The sequence below is a fragment of the Idiotropiscis lumnitzeri genome, chromosome 5, assembly GCF_059441095.1.
Source record: "Idiotropiscis lumnitzeri isolate Australia: NSW breed Sydney's pygmy pipehorse chromosome 5, RoL_Ilum_1.0, whole genome shotgun sequence".
Lineage (NCBI taxonomy): Eukaryota > Metazoa > Chordata > Actinopteri > Syngnathiformes > Syngnathidae > Idiotropiscis > Idiotropiscis lumnitzeri.
This window is the reverse complement of record NC_142395.1, coordinates 24,991,196-25,014,395: the sequence shown is the minus strand read 5'-3', so window position 1 is coordinate 25,014,395 and position 23,200 is coordinate 24,991,196. Positions and strand designations below refer to the sequence as shown.

The 23,200-nt window shown below is 40.8% G+C and overlaps 1 protein-coding gene across 2 annotated transcripts in view; it reads right to left on the bottom strand.

Annotated features, from left to right (window-relative positions):
- mdga1 (MAM domain containing glycosylphosphatidylinositol anchor 1) overlaps positions 1 to 23,200 on the bottom strand; it is a 148,919-nt gene that overhangs the window by 18,674 nt on the left and 107,045 nt on the right. For both annotated transcript variants that reach the window (XM_088296407.1, XM_088296408.1), the window contains exons 8-15: positions 22,770 to 23,099; positions 21,223 to 21,522; positions 17,513 to 17,773; positions 17,130 to 17,278; positions 10,732 to 10,912; positions 10,178 to 10,201; positions 6,893 to 7,045; positions 6,653 to 6,814 (exon numbers count right to left, since the gene is read on the bottom strand). In XM_088296407.1, the coding sequence (XP_088152533.1) occupies positions 6,653 to 6,814; positions 6,893 to 7,045; positions 10,178 to 10,201; positions 10,732 to 10,912; positions 17,130 to 17,278; positions 17,513 to 17,773; positions 21,223 to 21,522; positions 22,770 to 23,099 (1,560 nt within the window). The remainder of the gene's footprint in view (positions 1 to 6,652; positions 6,815 to 6,892; positions 7,046 to 10,177; positions 10,202 to 10,731; positions 10,913 to 17,129; positions 17,279 to 17,512; positions 17,774 to 21,222; positions 21,523 to 22,769; positions 23,100 to 23,200) is intronic.

Genomic DNA, 23,200 nt, shown 5'->3' with positions numbered 1-23,200 from the left:
TCTCGCGCAATTTTTACGAGATTACGCTATGTAGAGACAATGCTTATCAGTATTCAACAAATGGAATTCTCACTTCCTCTGTGACTCAAGTAAAAAATAAAATGAAACCACAAATATTGGGCGATTGACTGGCCATACCTACTAATTTTTAATATCACAAAAGTGATTCACTTATATCGCAAAGTAAGTAACAACTGCTATAACAAAACCTCCCTGAGGTCCTCTAAACGCGCTCAGAACACAAGTCCTGCGTCTCTCTTAAGCCACAAAGTTGTTAAAGAAACATTCATCTTGTTAAGAATTCCCAGACAGCTCTTAAGTGCGATATTAACCAACATCCAGTCTCTTAACTCACACATCGGCAGTGGTGCGAAGGTATTTTATGCTCTTCCATTTGGTGAGAGCCTTTTTTTTTTTTTTTTGTTTTGTTTTGTAAGAAAATTAATTGCTCCATATGCCCGCAAAATGTTCTACCTACTCTCACGGGTCAGATTTGCATGTTTGGGAGGTAATACGACTCAAGCCTTGAAATAATCAAGCTAGTAAGTAATTAACATTTTATTCTGTCGCAAGGGATGTGTGCCAAGGGTACGAATATTGTCAATGACGCAAAAGTCATTATGTATTTTGAGTGCAAGAGTTTCAAATAATGTTGGATAGATTTCACTTCATTGCTAATCCTCGTGACTATTGTGTGTGCTAACACAACCTAGCTTGGCCGCTACAGACGGCTAATGTAAAGACGATTTGGACTGTCACTGGTTCACTCGCCTCACTTTTGTTTCTGTTGACAAGTGAGTGTAAATGGTTGTCCGTCTCTATTTGTGTGCCTGTGCGATTGCCCGGTGTCCTGTCCCTGGCCTTGCTTTTGCCTCAAGTTAGCTTGTATAGCCTCTAGCTTCCCACCACAAATGAAATCACATTTCATACCATGGTGTTCTTAACGATGACATCCTTTCGCCACCAGACACGTCGCACTGAACACAAACGGAGGCTTACAACACTTGCCTTCACTTTAAATTAATGATCCCAGTGTCAACACCATTTAATTATGAACGGGACGGCTTGATCAGATGAATGACAACTACAGCCGTCCCTCAAAGGAAGCCATCATAACACATGAGACACGGCAAGTTTAGGAGTCGCATGCCTCAATCATTTAATTACGGACGCCTTGATATTTTAGAAGGGAATTTGAGATAATGTCATGTTGGAAGAATACTAGCATTAATTCTCATTATCAGACCTTTTGCATGTTATGAACTCTACATGGTACTGACGATGATTTTGCGATGGCTCTAGAATGTTGCGTCCATCAGTGTTCAGGGCAGCAATGCCACTTGTGAGCTGCCCAATCTTCTTCATATCTTGCCATTTTGATGGATTTAATAGAAATAACCATTTGGATTTTGTTTTTAACTCCAGAATGACTTGACATACGGGCTCCCTGGATGTAGATAAGTGATATTGAATAGTGTTGTTCCGATACCACTTTTTGGGTCCCGATACCGATAACTGGCTGCGCAGTATCGGCCGATACCGATACTGTACCGATACTTTGAAAAAAATCAAAATGAGCAAATTTTTTCTTGTAATTCTAAAGAATTGCATACTCACTTGGATGTCAAATTATTCACCATGCGCACAAAGGCTGTCAAATGTTCAACATGACCACCTAACACCATTACAACATACATGTTCTGATCACTTTATATCAGTTATGGTTTTCTTTTTCATGTACACTGGGTATCGGGCCCATACCGGTTTGGAACTCACTGATCCCGATAGCAGCTTTTAAAGTATCGGTACAGTTATCGATATCGGAACAACACTAATATTGAAGATGGATGGATGAACTGTATTGTTTGATATTATTTTTAAAATACATTTATGGAGATGAAGGCATCACCCTATCTGCATTTTGATGTAAGTGGGCCCCGGTCAATTTTAAGGCAATATCAAAACCTCCAAATGCAAGTGGCTCATTTTGTTATCAGAGTCTGATATTTTTTTATTTATATTCTTTATTTTAGTATTCATACTCCCTGTAGAGTCAACCAAAGTTTCATGATGATGGCAAGTTGTACCGGCAACTTTTTATTCCCATTTCCAATGTATTTTTTTTGGGTGGGTGAAATCAGTTTTCCTTGTGTGTTTGAACTTCGAGGTCCCATTGAATGCAGAACAATGACTAAGAGTTATTTCCAGGTACAACAACACATAAAGTTGCTTAGCATCCAGACAGACACGATTTAACACATGCCCAAAAAGTTTTTCCTGTCGTAAATCACACTGGAATTCTTTTAATTAAAACTCCCAACCAAACGACGGCACAAGTGAAGGATCATTGAAATAACATTTTATTTGCCTTCCATCACCGGGCTCTCATAACAATCCAACAGTTCCGAGTCGGCTTGCCAGTGGAACTGTGCAAAAAAAAAAAAAAAAAAACAGAGCCAAACTAAACCACGGCCGCGGAAACTTCATCAAATGTTGTTTATGTGCTGCTTGCCAGGAAAAAGTTGCATTAAGGTGACCTAAACTATTCACGGCACCCACTCCTTGCATCGTCTTTCATGTCGTCCATACTATTTCAACGCACAATAGCCTTAGGACGGCGAAACACGAAATACACAGTACCCGAGTATTCCAATCAATAGCCTTCATGTACTTTCTCTTCAAACTGGTCGAGTGCATGTGCATCGGTAACGGCGCTTTTGTGTCGTCTGACTGTGTGCGAACATCAATGTGCTGATGGCCTTTTCAGCTCGCTTTCTGTTCAAGCCTTTTTACATCACCTTGCATCTCTAACAGCCTTTCAAGCTCCTTTGAAAGCTTTAAAAAAAAAAATCTGAAATGCTGCTTCACCCCTCCATACCTTGCTCTTCCACTCTCATTTCGCTGACCTCCACCTCTACTCCTTTTTTTTTTTTGCAGTAGGCTACCCCCTCCTTACCTCCTTCTTTATTTTGTCGTGAGGAGCACTGCTACTACTCCGCGGCTGCAGCATGAGCGCGGCCACAGAAAGGCAATTAAAGTGACAACAGATTGGAAGCGAATAGGAGAACAACGGCGTCGACGAAAGTGGGATCTTGTAGATGAGCATGGCGTCAACTACTAGCAGATTGTACGCAAGTGCTCGGGGACAGATGTTGGCTTGCTGCGTAACATCATCACAACAAGACCACCGGTGATGAGAACTTTGATTTTATACACGCCTCAGAGAAAGTGGCCGTGTTTATCATAGAATTTAATACCCTTGTAAACATTTATATGAGAAATCACCATCCAAGAGAAATTTTCTTTACTCCAAAATGTTTCGCAGTGTCCCTGATAACAGTGATGGGAAAATGAAGCTTCAAATTTGCTTCATGAACCAGCTGTTGTATTTTTGAGTCCTCTAGATGGCACTGTTGCTTTAAAGTAAAGCGGTTTTTTTTGTTTTTTTTAAAAAGGCAAGTCAGTGTGCTTTCAGCCCAATGTTGAACAGAGAGTGCCATCTACAGGAGTCCAAAAATATTACAACTGGTTCATGAAGCAGGTTTGAACCTTCATTTACCCATCACCAGCTGATAATCCTGAGCTGCTTTTTTTCCCCTCCAGTTCTGTCTGCTGGAACTGTTGGCAAACGACCTGGCCCCAGTGCAAGCAGAGTGTAACTGTATCGGCATCAAACTCGACTAGGTTCCTCTCTGGCCCTTGCGCTGGCCCTTTATATAATAATTTCTATAAACACAGTTTTGTAGTTATTGCATAAGCAATCCAACTAACAAGAAAGATATATTACGTTCTGTGATCGGTTAAGGTACGATAAAAAAAAAAAAATTATTATGTTAAGTCAGACTTGATTTAATGATATTTTACTGAGATAGTACGTGGAAATGTGGTGTTTTCTATTTTACATTTAAATTGCTGATAAATTAACAATCTGGATCCAATTTGGATGAATCTGCGATTATCACTCCTACAAATTTCCATCATGTGTAAAATTCCACCCCTCTCTTATCTGAGCCGCTTATCCTCATGAGATTTATTTTTACTTTTCAAAACATTTTTTTCTCTCCCCAAACACAACACATTTTTTTATCCTAAATATTTAGCACTTTTAACAATTAGGACTATTTTCCAACTCAAAGCATTCAGAAAGAAATCACTCTAAGAATGCAAATATTAAAAGTGGGCTACGACTTTTTTTTTTTTTCAAAATTAACAAGTGGCAACAACAATTTTATGCAACTGTCACTTCTCTCTTGCACTCCTTTGATACTGTCCACATTTCCAACCACATTTACGTTAACATATTCCACATTAATGTACGTGTACATGTGTAGTGAAGATACAAACATTTTGATTGGCGGGCCACAATGAGTTCTAAAATTTGACAAGAGGGACCGGACCAGGAGCAGATGGATGGAGTGTTTTGGTCACCTCACCTCATCGGAGAAAAAAAATACATTTAATTTTAAATGAAAGTGAACAAAACTATTACAACAATATATAAGCCTTTTAAAAATCAAAGTATTTAGAAAATAAAACATGAACAAGGTTTATTCATTTCATTTTTTTCAAGTTTGGCGGGCCGGATTAAAATGTTTAACGGGCCGCATGTGGCCCCCGGGCCGTAGTTTGCCCACACCTGTCTCCGATGGTCACTATTATCATGCCATTCCTCTTTTTCCACAAGAAGGCAACTCGTTTGATGAGGAAACGCTATTGTGAGAGAACCCCTTGTGTGTTCATGTGATGATGTGTGCAAGTCTTCTAATGGGAAAACTGTGTGTGTGCGTGCTCGTGTGCGCGTGTGTTGAGTTCTGCGGGCTCCGAGCTGGATGCCTTCTAGCTGTGTGACAGAGCATATTATGATGAACAGCTTACCCAAGTGACTGATAGTGTTGTGCCATTGCCATAAATCACACACCCACTGCCCACTTCAAAAACAAGCACACACACGCGCGCACACACCCCCACACACACACACGCGCGCACCAAAACACAAAGGGACAATTGGAAACGTACAAAAACCCCGTCAACCCGGCTATTGTCTACACGTCAAGTTCTACCAGTGCGGGTCAAGTACAAACTTGAGATTCGGACAGAGTCGCACAGATTTGGGAACTTTCGCCGAAGCGCAAGAGTCACATTTTTCACCCTGGTATCACATTTATTCTATATTTCTCCAGGCTTTTGGACTTGCCATGTTTTGATTTATTAGTTTAATAGTAATCTTTCATCTGGTCGGGCCAGATACGGTAGGTCACGGATTTAGGAAAGCGGCTAGAGTACAAAATGGGAGGGGCTTTAAGAAATAGAAAAATAGTATAGAAACTAAAAAACGAAACAAATTTCAGCTGTGGAAGTGGAGAAGTTTAAAAGGCATTTCAATGTTTTTTGCGGTCTTTTAGACATTTTAAAAATGTCTTTTTATTTCATGACTCAACATTTGCATGTTTTAAATGTTGATAAAGTCTTCTGTTAATGCGTTTTATATGCACGTTCTTGGAGCAAATTTAGTAAGCGACTTTTTATTTTCTCCGCTTTGCGTCGGAATTTCAACAGCGATTCTGTTTATAAATGCTTTGCGGTGTTGTTTCTTCGCTTGTACGAAGCACATGGCGTTGCTTTGTGTATGAAATGCGCGACAGTTTATAAATAGCACTGCCTTGCCTTAAAAGTTCCAACGAGACTGTGAAGCATCCATTCATACCGAAATCATGCATGCATGGGGAAGAAAACAAAACAAAACAAAACAAAAAAAAAACACCACATAAAGCAGGCAAACATGCCAAAAGATATTTTGCATGCTGAAAACTAATTTGACAAACATGTTTATAAGGCAACTCAAATAGTAACCCAACGACACCAACACAAAAAGCAGTATGAAATGTTTCATTTTCTTTGAATTTCAGTGCGATGTCATTTGAAAGAGCAAACTGACTCCAGTCATAATGTTGGAACATCTGCTGATTTTTTAAAGAGCTTATTTTAATGGCCATTTTGATCAAATTGAAGACCTCGCACTCACTAAATGTGACCATTTGGCGTGGGTGTTATGGGATCAATATTCGAGTGAATATAAAAGGCTACACGCCCCTTTTCAAATGCCAGGATTTTGTGGTATAAAAACGGACACCATGTAAAATCATGTCAAACCTACACAACACCATAAAAAAGAAATCTTATCAAAAGGGGGGCAAAAATAAACGACTGTATTCAGCATGATGCTGACACCACCATGCTTCTCTGTAAATATTTGTGTTCTTTCACTTATGGGCCGTGTTGCGTTTGAAGCAAACAAATCATTTCGAATCAGAGCAAAACAAAAGTTTAACCTTGGCATGGGAAGATGAGAGATTTTTGTCACACGGACTAAACAGTCAGTAACGTGCCAGAAATCCCGGCAGATCTTTCAGTGTCGCTGTCAGCCGCTTGGCAGCCTCGCTAACCGGTTTTCTTCTCATCAGAGGATGTGCAATTTTTGGTAATGGATCTATTTTTTTTTTGACTTACCGGTATATTTAATGCTTGGACAAAAAATATATAAATAAATAAATAAATCTAAGTATTTTCCGGACGATATGCCACTACTTTTTTCCGAGATTTTGAACCACGCGGCTAATACAACGGTTTATATATTGTAAGAACATTCACTCACCAATGTGTTTGCCCTTCATGTGGTAGTAGAAAGAGACACAGAACGGGACTCTGCCGGACCCCTTTGGGCCCCTGACCGTGGTCACGTTAAAAAGTGGAGAGAGCAGACGAGCCTTGTCCCCTTGAACTCGTGGTCGCGATGCTTCGATGTACATGTAGTAGCCTGAGAACAAGAAAATATTTCTCAAAGCTCTGCACTTTTGCGTTGAACTGCGTATGAAATGAATCCGCCTTTCCTCACCCTCTTTGGTTCCGCTGCGATCCGTCTCCGGGCCTGTATTGGCAGACCGCTTGGGATTCTGGGTCAGGTGATTCTGTCGTGTCCAGTCAAAGACGTCGCTTCGGTCTTGTGAAAAACCACAGATCCTCGTGTCCTCAAAGCCGCACACGTGGTCTGGTGCGTGAAAGTGGAAAAAACAGATTGCGCAACCGTGTTCGATTGGGGAATATGATATGCAGAACCTTTTTGATAATATATTTTTTCGGACAATGTGGAATCTTTACTGTCGGTTATCAAAAGTTCTTTTCTCACATAACTTTCTGTGGAGATTTTTCACTCCACAAAAACAGAAGCAAATTAGTGTTTTGTCCCCTGGCAACCGGCCAGCCTGAATCCGCCTGGCATATTAGATGGGTTTATGAAGAGAACTTGGTCCAACCTCGACTGACCCAACTAGAAGGCAAGTTTAATGAAAAAGCCTCCCGTGTGCCGGAGTGCTTTGTATCTTGGGATATACATGGGTTAAAAATCAATACTTGCTGGCAGTGAGCCAGGAAAATGAATCAGTGCCTGACCTGGATTACCATCAAAGTATGTTGCCCTTTTTTTTTTTTTTTTGTCGCGGTTTCTAATTCAGCCCGCCGACCCAACTCCCACCCAGCTCATGTCCATGTGTGCGCTGGACACATCCTTCCAAAGAGTACAGTGTGACTTTTCGTGGTTTTCTTTGTGAAAAGCAGAGACGCTGGACTGGAGCCAAGCGCAGTTTATCAACTGATCTGGACAGGGAATGCTCCTCGAATGCCACAACATAGATCACTGCAGGAAATGTGTCTGTGGTTGCCTGCAAAGGGCTTTACAATTAAAGAAAGGAGAAGGAGAACATTTTAGGAAGTGAAAGCCTTTGCCGTACAGTGCACACAGGACACATTCGTGTGGCGGTTGAATTTTACCTCAAACTTTTTGAAAATGTGGTTAAAAAAAGTCAAGAAGCTGAACAAAAAGGAGGAGAGAAGAGTCATTAATTCATTCACTGCCAGCCCAGGTAAAATGAAAGTACGTCTATATCCGTCAACGGTAGCGAATGAGTTAATTGAACTTCACTACCAGCCGAATAGGAAAAAAAAAAGGATCTATGACGTCTTTAGCCGTCAATGGTGGTAAGTGAGAAATTATTTCCAGATTAATGTTTTAAAAAAAAAAGTATATTTAAATGTTTTCCTTGCATTTTTTTTATATACTGCATTTAATGAAGTAAATTTGAATGACATTATCAGGTCAAATTCATTTAGTTAATGTCTTTAGTTTTACACGTTTTAAATAGATAAGAAATCTGACAACCTCTTTCAAATGGAGATGAGATGAGAAACTTCACAACTCTGGCGATATCACTCCACTGACTTCCCCGGTATTATAATTTGGAAGTTATATCTCACTTCTAAATAGTCAGAATTTAACAGGCAATTTCAATGACCCAATCAAAAACAGAGGACCATCAGCGGATCTTCTTCACTTTGGCTCGATGCCGTCTATAATTTTCCCTTTTTTTGTGTTTATTTCCATTCACAAGGTGTTGGCGATGATAACCTGAGGTGTGTGCACACCAATTGACAATTTAAATCGCAGTCGTCAATGATCGCAAGGCATACATGAGGGATCAGTGGGTGATCGTTCGAATCAAATTCCACATTATCAACAGTATGTTTAATCAATAAAACCGTTCATCGGGTCTTGGCACCCGATTTGCATCGTCTATCAGCTACTCCACGTGAGCGTATGGCGTATGTGTTGGTATTTGTTACAAGGGGCTAATCTATTGCTATTCACACCCTGCTCGGCAACACCCACTCGTTTCAATTTGCACCGTTGTTCTCACAGTCTGTTCCAATCGGCAGTTGTTCTTTTTTAATTGCATCGTCTTGGCAGAGCTGAGTGACACCCGTTGCCAGACAAATGCCGCATGTCGCTTACTGAAGAGGACAGCGAGCGCTCGGCGGGGCTGATCAAGAGAAAAATAAATGCAAAAAAAAAAAAAATAAAATAAATAAGATTAAATGCATTTTATACGCTGCAAGTATATTCACGTAAAAAAAGGGGGGGGGGGACTGAAATAAGGTCGGTTTAATGTAGTTTAACGCGGCATTCGGGAAAACTGAGGAAGAGGACAGATTGGACGAGCTTATGAGGTTCCACCCCAGGAGAAAAGTGTGGAACATAAACCAAAAATATGGCTGACTACCGCAATAAGATAGTGTTTGTTTTCGACGAGACAATCTGTCTCTCAGCGGTCTGGGAAAACAAACCTTATCCATTTTGGAAGCAGGGCCACATTTTGTCAATTAGTCGCCGGGGTGCGTCAAATCAACGCCTCCCTCAAATAGACCCCGCCTTCTTCCCCTTTTGTCAATTGCATCATATCCATCGGACAGATGCAATACTTGGACCAAACCGATAAGAATATCAAACCACTAGTGCAAATGATACTAGCAGCATCATTTTCAAACCATTCATCGTCAGAGTATAATTGGAGCTTTTTTCTTTTTCCACGAAGCCTCGCAAAAGCATCTTTTGTCGAAATATTAAAAGACTCAAATTTACAATTCTTGCGTCCATTGAATTTGAACAGAATGTCAGAATAGCTATGAAAGTTACAGTTTGGTTGTGAACTTCCTTAAATATCATTTACATCATAATTTGTATCGCATTGCCTGCCATGTGGTCATTGCACGTATTTAACGTGAACATTGAAGAGCGAATATTGTATTTTCACCATCGTAGGACGCATCGTACTCAAGGGCGCAGTCTCAATTGCAGGAGCTATTTCTGTATTTAACTCATACATAGGGCACACCGAATTATGAGGCGCAGGCATGTCAAAACATTGGTGAGCATACATAAGCTGACATGCATGCTAACGTGTTTTGAAAAAGGCACCAGCGGGAGCAAAAAAAAAAAAAGGTTTGGGTGATCCTCCGCTCTTGTGCGATGTCTTTCTACGAGATTGATCACTGATGCTGCACCATTTAAATGGGCCCTGGTTCACCAAAATCATCCAATCATTAGTGATGGCTAAATGAAGCTTCAAATGTGCTTCATGAATCAGTTGTAGTATTTTTGGACTCCTGTAGATGGCGCTCTCGGTTCAACATTGGGCTGAAAGCACACTGAATTGTCATTTTTTTTTTTTAAACCCTTTTTAAATCCGCTGCTAATTTCACCACCCTCTCATCTATCATTTGGCAGCAACCAGTTTAAAGATGAGAAGCAGATGAATGTTCAAGATGGAAGCGAAGCGAGAGAACTCACCTGAGGGTCTTGGGTAGGTGTAAGCTGAAAGAAAAAAGAAAAATGTAGCGCTGGTTCACATGCAGATACAGAAAGTACATCAGTCAAGAAAGTCAAATGATTGTATACTGGTTGTGGGAAGTTGACTAAAAAATATGAGTCATAAATTAGTCATAAATGAATTTTGGACTGCCCTTGAGCATGACTGTTTGATTGCGTTTATGCTTTCATATTAAACAGCTGTTTTCTACTTGTGTGACAGTCACAAATGTTAATTATCACTGAAACTTGATTATTTTTTTTTTGGTGATGGCAACTGTGCTATTTTCATTATTCCAAATGAGAAATATGTCACTTGCTTTTTAAAAACTTAGATTATTTTGTGGAAAATTAAATCATCTAGCATTTTGCTTAAAAATTTTTATTTTATTTTAAATAATGATTTTTTGGGGTAAAATAAATAATCAATCAATAATTTTAATATAATCCATAAAAAAATAAAATAAAATAAAATACTGCATTATGTTCAAAATTAAGAGTCTCCACTGCATATTAATAAATGTACGAACACTCACGTTCCGAGTACTGGATGGTGCGACTGACGTATTCCCCAAAGCTGTAAGTGGTGATGGGGGCCAATCGGACCTCATAGGAAAGGGGAATTCTCAGGTCGGGAATGGTATAGGACATCAGCACCCCCTTCTCTGGCTCCTTGCCCTTGAGTTCGATGTGCCTCGACAGCAGGTTCTGCTTGTTCTGGATCGAACACACGGCAGTGTAGAGAGGCCGAGGTAGAGCTCAGATATACCGTGCAAGAACATCGACAAGTGTGAAAAGTTACTCGCAAGCGCAAATAAATTCCCATCGTGCACTAAGACAACAAATAGGATCACAAATAGAACTCATCTGCTTGAGACGCAGATATAATAAAATATACACTGCCTGAATAACTCCCCCCCCTGGTCCCATTTCTGCTTTGGATGTATTTTGCTGTCTTCCCAATCCCTTTCCTTTAAAATAATTTCAAGATCTGTACAAGGGCATCAAGAGATTGGAAACATATCCATAACTGGCACTTGTATCTCCCAGCCACGCTGACGACTCCTTCCGGACAAAACTAATAAGTTAATGATGATACAAGGTTAAGCAGGGACGTTGATTCTAAATCCACACAATTCAAGTTTGATTAGATTATAGCGTCGCTGATTGGAGCTCGACAGATCTGTACTTTGTGCTGTGGATAACCACTAATGGGATCGTATTGATCAGCATATCCTCATAATATTTTACTACAGCGCATGCCCTTCATATTTCCATTAACGACCAAGGGGAACGGGATGGGCCAACCCAAAGAGTTGTCCTAGCATGTGTGCTTCGGAGACTGGGTTTTATGAGATTTTAATAGGATTTTGTAGAAAGAAAAAAAGCAATGCACCGGAATTAGTTGGAAATGGTCATATTTTAGCGTTATGATGATGAAAGAATTACAAAATATGATAACGCCAGGAAAAAAAAAGTGCAGCTGCACTGTAATTGAGTGTACTTTTGGAGGCAAATTGGAAGAAGATTCATATTTTATTCATTTGGATTTTAAGAAAAACATTTTTCTTTTCGATTCATGTTTCAAACTTGCACTCGTGAACTGAAATAAATACAAAGTCGTCGTAGGGGTTGAATAATGTCATTTAACTCATTCACTACCAGCAGAGTAACAAAATGGATCTTTGACGTCTTCAGCCGCCAATGGCACTGAATGAGTTAATCATTTAATTCCAACTGTCCGCAAATCCAAAGTTTGACTCGAATTGCCAAGCGTAAAAATGTTCATCAAGAGTTGTAAAAGTTAAGCAAATCAAACCCGAGTGTGCATTTTGCTGACACCATTCTAATACCGCTTTTACAGTGTTGGTCCGCCCCCGCAGCGAAGGCTCCATTAGCTGTGTATCCGCCGCTGATCCTAGCTACTTAAAGACCTGACAGCGAGCTCTCTCTAATGTATGAGGTCAACCACTCGACCATGGAACGCCGGTACACCCACCGCGTGCCATTATCAGGTAATGCATGCAACAACGGTGTGTGTATACGCGTGCGTTTGTGTGCGTGAATGGGTTAAGAAGCTGAAGAAAGTACCGAGGGACTTTAAATAGTCGTGTGAGCCACACTGTCACACTTCATATTTCTATCAACTCATCACTGGCGGGGCTAACGCGCATTCATCAACATTTAGGTAGCCACTTCAATGCAAGGAGTTCCGCCCCGTGTTCATCCGTGTAAACATTTATACATCACATAAACACACTGTGCATAATGATGTGCAATACAGGAGAAAGGTGGAGCTGCGTGCATGTAATATGCATTAAGTATGCGGTTAAGTGGGAGAGATGAATCACAGATGCGGTGGAAGCTGAGAGGAAAATATATGGCGAGGTGAAAACAACACGGACATTTTTTTGATCAAGGAAAATAGGCATAAACGATTGTATATGTCAGAAGTCGTTGCAGTTATCTAGAGATTACCACAGATTTTCCTTGTGCAGGAACTCAATTAGGACCACCTCTCCGTCGTGAAATCTATTTGAGATTTTAAAAGCTTTTAATGGCTTCTTCTGCAGAGAATTGGACGGTTTACCATCAAGGATGAACAGACGTCATCTTTTTACGATCAAATTGAAAAGTGCTCTTATTGGAGCTGCTGCTGTTTGTTTAGTGCCTTGGCCTGACCTTCCTCATGTGACTCAAGAAGCGGATCCAATTGTGAAGAGTTTACAAAAGCCCCATTTGCACCAATAAGAACATTTTAGTTTCCAGAGTAAAGACATTGAACAGATTGAGCCGAGTTTTGAGCAACTCAGATGGGAGCAGTGCGCTATACTTGTAGTGCGGAACGTGACGCTTTGCTGTCCACTGATTGGTCGACAGAGAATGGACGATTCCATGTTGGGTTGAAATGATAAATTCAAAGAAATGTAGGTTGCAAAAGAGGCAGGAATGTATGCCACAATTTAAGACTCAACATTCTTAGGCTTCTTGTCTGAGACTGTCTTTGAATTTAATTATTTGCATAATCCCCCTCCAAATCGTCACGAGATTTTATTAAATAAATTAATCTCAATACTTCCTTAGACTATAACGACGCTTGCATTGATAGTTTTTAGGCAAACACTTCCTGTACGTAATTAGCAACACATGACATTTTTGATTCATCTCGCGTGAGCATCTCGAGTCCAATATTCAAAATTCATCGGTGTCTTAATTGAATAATCACTTTTATTGGAAGAATTTGTATAATTCCCGGGATCGACCACAGCTACTTCAAACACCTCATGCCGTGTCGTACATCGTTCCAAATCCATAACTGCCCTGCTGTTGATCAACGGTGAGCGCAATGAAACCGACAAGCTCCCTTCCTCGCTAGAAAAACAGCAATTTGTTCCATTTCCAAACATTTCCATGACAATCACCAAATATTTCCCCTTTTTAGTAAGATAACAAGCCAAACAATGCGTGAAAGATTGTGAAGGCATTCACACAATGGAGCCAGACTATTTTGCATGTGAACTAAATATGGATTGAGAACATGAGAGAAGGCGGCCTCTTCAAATAATAAAGAGTGTGAGGTTAATTATTCTCTCATCCTCTATTAATGGATCTCTTTCATGACTCGCTGTGCGCATGTGAAGTCATTGTTTGTGTATATGCATGTAGACTAGAAGAAGGGGGGGGTCTTGAGGGATTATAGATTACTATGCATCATGAGATATATTGCATCCATATATATTAATATTATATTATATATTATATTAATCCATCATAATTTATTTTCTCTCTCTCAATCTCTCTTTTTTAATTATTTTATTTATTTATTATTATTTTTTTAATTTTCTCATACAGATAATGGGAGGTATGCACCAGCGAGCTGTACGAGTCGTAAAACGTTCCGGGCCCGGTTTTCGTGCCCAGCGCAAGCAAGTCAAGCACAAACTGCAGTTCTTTGGCATTTTCATAGACGGCCGCTGATAGAAATGGGCATTTGCGCCGTTGTGGGGGTGAGCATAGCCGACTTGAGTCCCGGCCAATCGAAATGGCTCCCTTCATTTTTGTTCAATTCAATTCAATTCAGGAGTGGTGCGCAGTCTACATGGTGTTAAAAAGGAAGTGCAGGAAGAGCGCCACTTGTGGATGATGTAATAGGAAAATGTTGTGATGGGGAAAATGAAGTTTCGAATTTGTTTCATGAACCAGTTGTTGTATTTTTGAGTCCTCTAGATGGCACTGTTGCTTTAAAAAAAATGGCAATTCAGTGTGCTTTCAGCCCAATGTTGAACCAAGAGTGCCATCTACAGGAGTCCAAAAATACTACAAGTGGTTCATGAAACAGGTTTGAAGCTTCATTTACCCATCACTAGGGAAATGTCATTCAGAAAAGAAGAAGGAGTGAAAAGTGAAAAATGGTTTACAAATGACTTAAAATGTGGTGCTACCGGAACACACACTTGAATATAATACACACACCGACACACCGTGATCTCACCAAACCGGGAAAAAAAAGCCGAATATCTCCGATTTGTGCCCATGTTTTCCAAGTGTGTCCATCTGTTGACGTGACCTAAATGTTTGATCTGCAGTCCGCCAGCTTGTTGTAACTTACAAATTTCAGGCTGTAGCAGCGCATCCAAACACTCACAAGTATTCTGTACGTTCAGCGTGCACGTTGCTGACTGCCGAAACCGCCGCTCACCCGAAAAAAAAAAAAAAAACATCAGCGAGACGAGCACAATTTCTAAACAAAAACACTTGTTTTGGGTTTTTTTCTCAACTTATCTTAACACTTCAAATTTAACAATCAGAAGCCAACAACACGTGCGCTGCATGCGGTTGTTGTTCAAAACTAAGTCAATTCTATCGTAACGACGTCTGCTCCACCACGTCTGATATGAGAGCTTGCGTGTTACCGTCTCAATGTGTCCCCTGAGAGCCCCACATCATCGGGTCTGTGCTAAAAAGATGGAGTGTTGAGGCGTAAAGAGGATGAGCCGTAGAAAGTGTTGCCGGGATAGATGGCTTGTGAAATTGATATGGTATTACGTTTCAATGTTCTGCTCCTCTAGTTAATAGCGGAAGGGACCGTCCAGATTGAATGTTTTTCCTTTCATTTCCATCTTTTTTTTTCATCCCTATCGATCCCGACTGCCGTTTTTCATGTTTCAACCCACCCCCCCCAATTTATTTGCATCAAACATAAACATGTCCACAGCGTCCTTGAGTGTCCTGAAAGGCGCTTCCAAATCGAATTTATTATTATTATTATTCAAGAAATATTACTTTGAGTTTGTTCAATTGAGCGACACTCTGCGCACTACTTTTATTTTTATTCATCTGTTATTGCTTGTGTAATATTTTTGTTTGGGTTTATTGGAGAGACGTCCGGGGACTCTGTTTCACCATTCCAGCGTAACGATTATTGACATTTGATTTTATTTCACCGATCAAACGGGCTGGCAATCGCATGGAGACTAAACAAAGAGCCTCTACGGCACACGCAAAATGAAAGTTTACAATTTGGCACATTAAGTTACCTTGTGTATCAAAAGAGGAGTAGAAATAAAGTGGCCTTGCCTAGACATTACAACCCTAGTGGTCCCAAATTTAACAGATGTGCTTACAAATGGCCACAATTCAGCCTACAAGAACTATTAAGCAACTTAAGACTATTTCTTGCAGTAGAATTTGTTATAACATAGTCGTTATTTCATTTCATTTTTTTAGGTATATTGCTGGCCAATATCTGAATTTGCACATTCAAATTTTATATTTCTGTTTTCATGGTCTGATTTCCAAAACACAAAATCAAACATTATACACAAGTGTTTTTTTTTATCATTCCACTTACTCTTAATCTACTTCTCACTTTTACTTGCATCACAGTATTCTAAAGCAACAACACTCTTTCTCAAGTACAATTTTTGATATGATATTAACAGCCAGAAGCGCTGCAGGCTTACAGGTGGGCAACAAATTCAGGAAAAAGGCTAAGTGGGTGTGTGTGTGTGTGTTATTTTATTTCCCTAATCAGAGAGGAAACGCGAAAGGTTTGTCAAATACAATGAAATTGGAATCTCAGGGAAGGACACAGCTAATTCACCTCCTCTCTGTCGTCTTACCTCATTTGGCCAGCCTCCCGCTATTAAAATCGGAGTAGAATCAACTATTCAGCTGCACAAAAGCAAGCTGGCACGGTCTACATTCTGCTTTGCACGAAGGCATGCACGCGCGTATAAACACACGTTCGCTGAAGAAAAGCAGTCTTGAGGGGCTCAGTTGAAAGGAAGAAGAAAAATAAATGGCCAATTATTCCGATTAAAAAGCATGCAGCCGCTTCAGATTATCTCGTGATATTGAAAATAAACTCGCTGACACTTGCGAGCGTCAGAAGAAGAGTGTTCTAACAAAACAAAACAGAAAAAAAATAAATAAATAAAAATAGGCGCACGTCATTGTTCATTCGAAGTTGCCAATTGATTAACTACAGACTCACTCGCTCTCCCAGAGCTCTTAAATGTTAAATCGTGGTTACATTTGCGAGTGCTGCGGATCTAAACAAATGTCGCGTTGTCGTCAAGCATCATGCAAGGGCGCCAACGTTTACTCGTGACAAGAAAAAAAACAAAAAAAACACTAAAACCGTCGGCGAACATCATCGGAGAAAAAAAATACATTTAATTTGAAATGAAAGTGAACAAAAGCATGACAACAATATAAATGTCGTTGACACACCAGAGTATTTAGAAAATAAAAAATGAACAAGGTTTATTTATATCATTTTTTTTCAAGTTCGGCGGGCCGGATTAAAATGTAGCCCCCGAACCGTAGTTTGCCCACACCTGATTTAAACCCTGAGTGTGATGGAACCACAAGCCCCAACTTTCCACAAATTTGGCAGGTTCCTTCAGTGCATCATTACTTTTGGCGTTACCTTCCGGACATAAATCCTGTAGCCGATGATACGATCTGTGGCCTCTGGGTCTTTCTGGGTCCACTGCAGGTTGTAGGAGTAGTTGTTCCCTTTCAGAATCCTCACCGGGTTTGGCGTGTCGAAGTAGAATTCTGCATTGTAAGGTTGTGCTGGAGAACATTGAAAGAAAAAGAAGTTTGTCAGCTTATTGACCTCTTCCACTAACACTTCCAATTCCATCAATAAACTTAATTGTGCGCTCCCAATTTTTTAAGGAAATGTTGTTCAATTAACAGTGTGAAAGTTTTTTTTTCATAAAAAAAAAAAAAAAAAATTCTCAATAAATAAGATTTATTGATTTAGTTAGTCTTCACATCATTTTTTAATTTATTTATTTTACTCACCGGAGACATTAAATCTGCATGTGGATGTTCCCACATTATTGCTGACTCTACACTCATAAGATCCGTTGTTGGCGGGCTCCAGTTTGAATTTCAACTCGGGGGTCTCCTTCAGATCCGGCATGGGGATATAGTCCCCATTGCGGTACCAGCGGATATCCGAGATACGTGGCGGGTTGGCGCGAAGGACCGAACACCTGAGCGTCACCATCTGAAAGTTCCTTGCGCGTGTGTCTTGATACACTGGGTCCAGAATGGGAGGATCTGTCAGGACAACAATGATATCAAGTTTGACTCGGTTTATCTACATTATAAATGATAGAGTGAAATCGATTTGAAAAAAAAAAAGACCTTAATCAAAGGAATGTGGGAGAAAAGCATCCTTTTTTTTTTACATGGATTTCAAAGCATTTCTACTTATTCCACTTGCATGCAGCATCCCGGCTAAATGCCGCTTCACCATGTTTACTTGAAAACCTTTGCTCCAATAATAAACCCGAGGATTTAGACCTCAGAACCCTACTAAGTTGATATTTATTTAGCATTTCATTCCCGTGTTTAAACCATTCCGTGATTTATAAGCACGACATCGTTGTCTGCCTCACAGTTCTACACTTAGTCGTTCAAATCTCGGCTCCAGCCTTCCTGTTTGGACTCGAAATATTCTCCCCATACTTGCTTCCTCCCACATTTCCAAAAACATGTCATCCTAAATGAAGGCTCTAAATCCTTCACAAAAGTACTCCTAATTCCATGTCATTGGAAAGATGGCCACTTAAACAGAAATATTTAATGAACACCTCCGACTCAGAATTACTATGAGAGATTTCCAGGAAGCAAAAAAAAAAACATCTCTGCTATTAAGCTACCTAACAAGCCACAATTAACCTACCTGCCTCTGCGGATTAATAACTGACTAGCTGCTGTTGCCCCGTGGTTAGCAAAGACACAACAGAGGCAAATTAGTCCACCACATATCATCAGGCAAGCAAGTTCATCCCCGGCTAATCGAGCATAAGACGACAGTCTTGCCTTACTAACGGAAATGAGATCATTTGTTCCGTGTCCCACGGGTGAGGCAGCGTGGCTACAGTACATGATGAGTCGTGTTTATCAGATGCAGGTGTAATTATCGTCTAATCTATGGAATATACACCAAGTGGTGAAATCAATGGGCACAACGGTCTGAAGAGAAATATAAAGATGAGTGAAAATAAAATGAAATATAACAGTACGCATCGCGATTAGACAGTTTATAACAGGCGTGGGCAAACTACGGCCCGGGGGCCACATGCGGCCCTGTCAAACGTTTTAATCCGGCCCGCTGAATTTGAAAAAAAAATTTATGAATAAACCTTGTTCATTTTTTATTTTCTAAATACTGTGGTGTGTCAAAGACATTTTGTTGTCATGCTTTTGTTCACTTTCATTTAAATTTTTTTTTTTTTGTTGTTTTTTTTTCCGATGAGATGAGGTGACCAAAACACTCCATCCATCTGCTCTTGGTCCGGCCCCTCTGTCAAATTTTAGAACCCAATGTGGCCCGCCAATCAAAACGTTTTCCCACCCCTGGTTTATAATGTTCAAACCGGCATGCATGTATTTAATGTACGGGAAGGCGTACGAAGTGACGGCGCTGAGGGATGGCTGAGCGAGTGAAGGGTCGTCTAATTAGTGTACGTTCACAATTGCCTGGTGCTGTTTATAAGCAAATCCAGTATGCATTCTGATGTCTAACTTTGGCAACGTGTGTCAAGGGCGGAGCTAAACTGCAAAGAAGAGGGAGTTATGTGATACATTTTTATTTTTTTAACACACGGGCCAACAAGGGTGTCTCTGCCCTTTTGGACCATTAAACGTGATCCTTTGATTACAGGTGGAATTTTAAACCTTTTGCAAATTTCAAGGTTATGATTAAATATCCTTCATTTATTTATTTATTTATTTTTTAATTACTTGTTCATAAAGCATTTGTTTTGTTGAATGTGAATAGATTCGTCCCGGGATAGCCACACTGACCTAACATTTTCAATCAACACAGTAAAAAAAAATCAATTTCGAGAAGGAGGTAGTGTGTGGACGCAGCAAGAACGGATGACAGGTCGTGAGAACGCAACGAGGAAGACGAATGACGGGGAAAAGTACGGCGTGAAAGTGAGCGAAGTCGATGATTAAATATGAGCGAAAGGGAGCAGACACGGACGGCGTGACCGGACCAGACAGTCGAGGGTGAGGGAGGGAGAGAGGCTCCTCCCTTCCGTTAGCTGATTGATGATGATGAGGATGGCAATGAGGAAGAACAGCCAAGTGAGATGGAGAGAAGACAACAGAGTTGGGCGGGGGCGAGTTTCTTAATTGCATCTGCCATCGAAACAATGACATCTTTCCCTCACATCGATTAACAGTTCGAAATGGACAAACCAAAAAAAAAAAACGATATAATGAGGCACAAATTACGAACGCCGTGAAATGTAGACACGTCGAATCGGTTTTCCAACATATTCCGAGCTGTTGTCACCGTATTATCTAACCATCTTGCTTAGTGTGTTTTCCATCACCATAACCTGACAAAAACTTTTTTTTTTTTTTTTTTTTAAATCGTAGCATCTCACCATCCATCTCCCCGTCTTTCCTAATGCCACCTTTCCATTTCAGGCTCGCTCTTAAAACTGTTTTTCGTCCACACGCTCTTGCTGGTGTATCCGTTGTGTCTCATCTCTATGTTTCTCCCTGCACCAAGAGCGGGGTGGCCACCTGGTCCATTAATCAGGCTTGGCCAGTGTGGACAGCAGGGCTCACACAGTGTTGCCCTTCCGCCCGCCTTGCATTAGCAAGGCCTGTAAATCCTCGCGGACGAGAGGAGCGCAATGGAATCCAATCATTTCAACTGCTTCATTCTGTTCCGGGTATATCATATATACTTTGTAGTATATCTTATCAAATACGGTAATATTTGAGCTTTCTTTTTATGCACGGTACCAGTGGTTCTCAAATGGGGGTACAAGTATCCGTGGGGGGACTTGAAGGAACTCCTGGGTGTCCCGAAGATTTTAAATAATACGAACGAACATACAAAAATCCTTAAAAAATAATTAAATTAAATTAAAATATACGGTCATAAAACAAAATTGTATTTCATTCAATATCATTTTTTTTAAAACGCAGATTCTCCCCCCAACCGAAAATGGTTCGACCCAACTTGTCACCTCTCATTACACGTCAACCAATTGAAGAGAGAGTTAAGGGGTACTTGGCTGAAAAACCATTTCACAGGGGCTACATCACTGACAAAAGTTTGAGAACCACTGCTCTAGACTACTTCAGGTACAACACCCCAAGATCTAGCTGACTTAAATAATTAAAGGACAATAAAATAATTACAAACGAGGGGATGTCAAAGGGAGCCGAAAATCAAATGTGCAGGAATTCTGTTCTCTGGCGGGTGTAAACTCAGACGGGGTGGCGAATCGATTTGGGAATAGATTTGATACCAACAGTATGTCAGAAGAAAGTCGACTCACCAACCATCTTCGGACCATCAAAAGTCTTTGGTTGTGTTTACTTTAGTAGACTAGTCAGGATCGATGTAAGAAAAATCAATTCCTAGCTTTATCATAGGACCAAAAGTTGCCCAGGGCTCAACAGGCCCAACGAGTGTTCCTGTTGTAGAACTAAAAAAAAAATGTGTTTCTGAGGTGAAAATATTCACTTACATTGCACATTGAGCTGGACCTGTGCCTCTCGCCGTTTGATGTTGAGTCCGTTGTAAGGCGCAGTCTGGCAGCGGTAAGCCCCCATCATGTCGCGGCTTACGTTTCTCAGCTTCAAACGGCCATCGGGCGTCTCCACCACTACCTTCCCAGATGGCATCAGCAGGTCCTTTTCCGTGCGGGACCACAGGATCGGTGGACGTGGTTTGCCATCCATCACTAAGCACACGAGCTCAGCGGTCCCGCCTTCTCGGGCACTAACCACCTGACCTCCTGCAGGGACCGTCAGTATTGGGGGAGATACTACAGCGGGGAAAGATGTAAAATATTGAACATTTATTAATAGAACCAACATATGATCGCGGCTTATGACTTAGTATGCAAGGCAGCGGTTAGGATGTGCGAGGGTAAGAGGTGAACGTTCATATAAAAACCACAGATGGTGTCTGACAGTTAAACTTGAAAACAGAGGCAGATGGCGAATAAAAAGGTACAAAAGAAAGCGACGTTAACAAGGCTCATTTTATTGAACAATCACACCGCCTTAATGCAACACGGGAACCGTGAAACGCAATGGCCGATCAGTGTGGAGCGCTAACATTGTGGCTAATTACATAAGGAGTAAAGTAAAGTGCAAACTTGTTGGCATTAATTGTCGTCAAATGGGACAGACAAGGGGCTGAGAGGAAAGCACAAGTGTGGTTCAAGAGCAGTGGTGGGCGGTCAAGGCCTTCAAGGCCTTCGCTGCTGGCCTAACATAATCGCAAAATCATGATCATTGATGTCTTATTATATCCTAGTGTTGAAATTTTAGGTTAGAGTTTTTATCCAATCAGAATTCAGCTAGCTCGTGTTGCTAGGCAGATTTCATAATACCAGTAGCACGCACTGGTCACCCGAGGCCTTCAGATTCAATCGTGCGGGCATCTGTTCTGCGTCTCAAGGGGGCTTTTACAGCTGATAGACAGTTGCGATAGCCAATCAGATTGCGAGTTGATGACAGCAAAGCCTTCTCGCGTTTCGTGATATGACGGGACAGCGCTATGCGGAATCAACAAACCAGGCCTAGGTGCGATATGCATGGCCTGCCACTGTTCAAGAGGGAACACATATATACGCATATATATATTACAATTTCAATCTCCCATTTGCTCACTCGCAGCCATCAGTTTAGTTCTATCCTGTCCGACTTTGTACAAATTAAAGTCTTATCCCAAAGAAATGCCTAAAATATGTAAAGTCACCTCTGCTCATGACTACATATATGAAGGTATTTATTTATTTATTTATTTTTTATGGACTTAAAAGTTTCAAGTCAGGTGTCAAGTTTTTTTGTACTGTATTAATAAGAGAGCAGCAAAGAAAAATGTCAATGAGCTGCTGTCAACTTTTAGTAACTTTGAGCACATTTCAAAAGGCAAAAGTTTGAGAGAAGAAATTATGTAACAATATGACATTTTGTCTTTTAACTGACAGACGCTTTGTAAGTCATCCAAATATGCGACTCATAGACACGGATATGTGAAAAATGAAAAAGGGGAAGATCTTACCACTGTTCTGGGAGATGTTGACATCCACTCGGAGCTCTGGCACGCTGCTCCCCGGGAAGTTTGCCACGCAGCTATAGGTCGCCAAGTCTCGGAATTTCATGTCCACGATCTCCAAACTGCTGGTGCCCGGCGCCATGTCGGGGTCGCTGCGTAGCAAGATGAGACTGTCCGTGTTGTAGACCAAGGCGCCGTTCTTGTACCAGGTGTAGTTGACCTTGTCCTGAGGGTTGGCATCGACGTGACACGACAGCTTGAGGTCCCGACCCATCTGGATGGTCTCGCTGTCCTTGTTGGAGTCGGGAGTAATCTGGAAGGTCAGGTTGCTCATAGCTGGGTCAGCAAAGAAAGGAGGGCGACTGAGTCTTAAAATATTGTGTGGAAAATATTAAAACAAATTTAGTACAATGCAAAATGTTTTTTTTCTCATCACT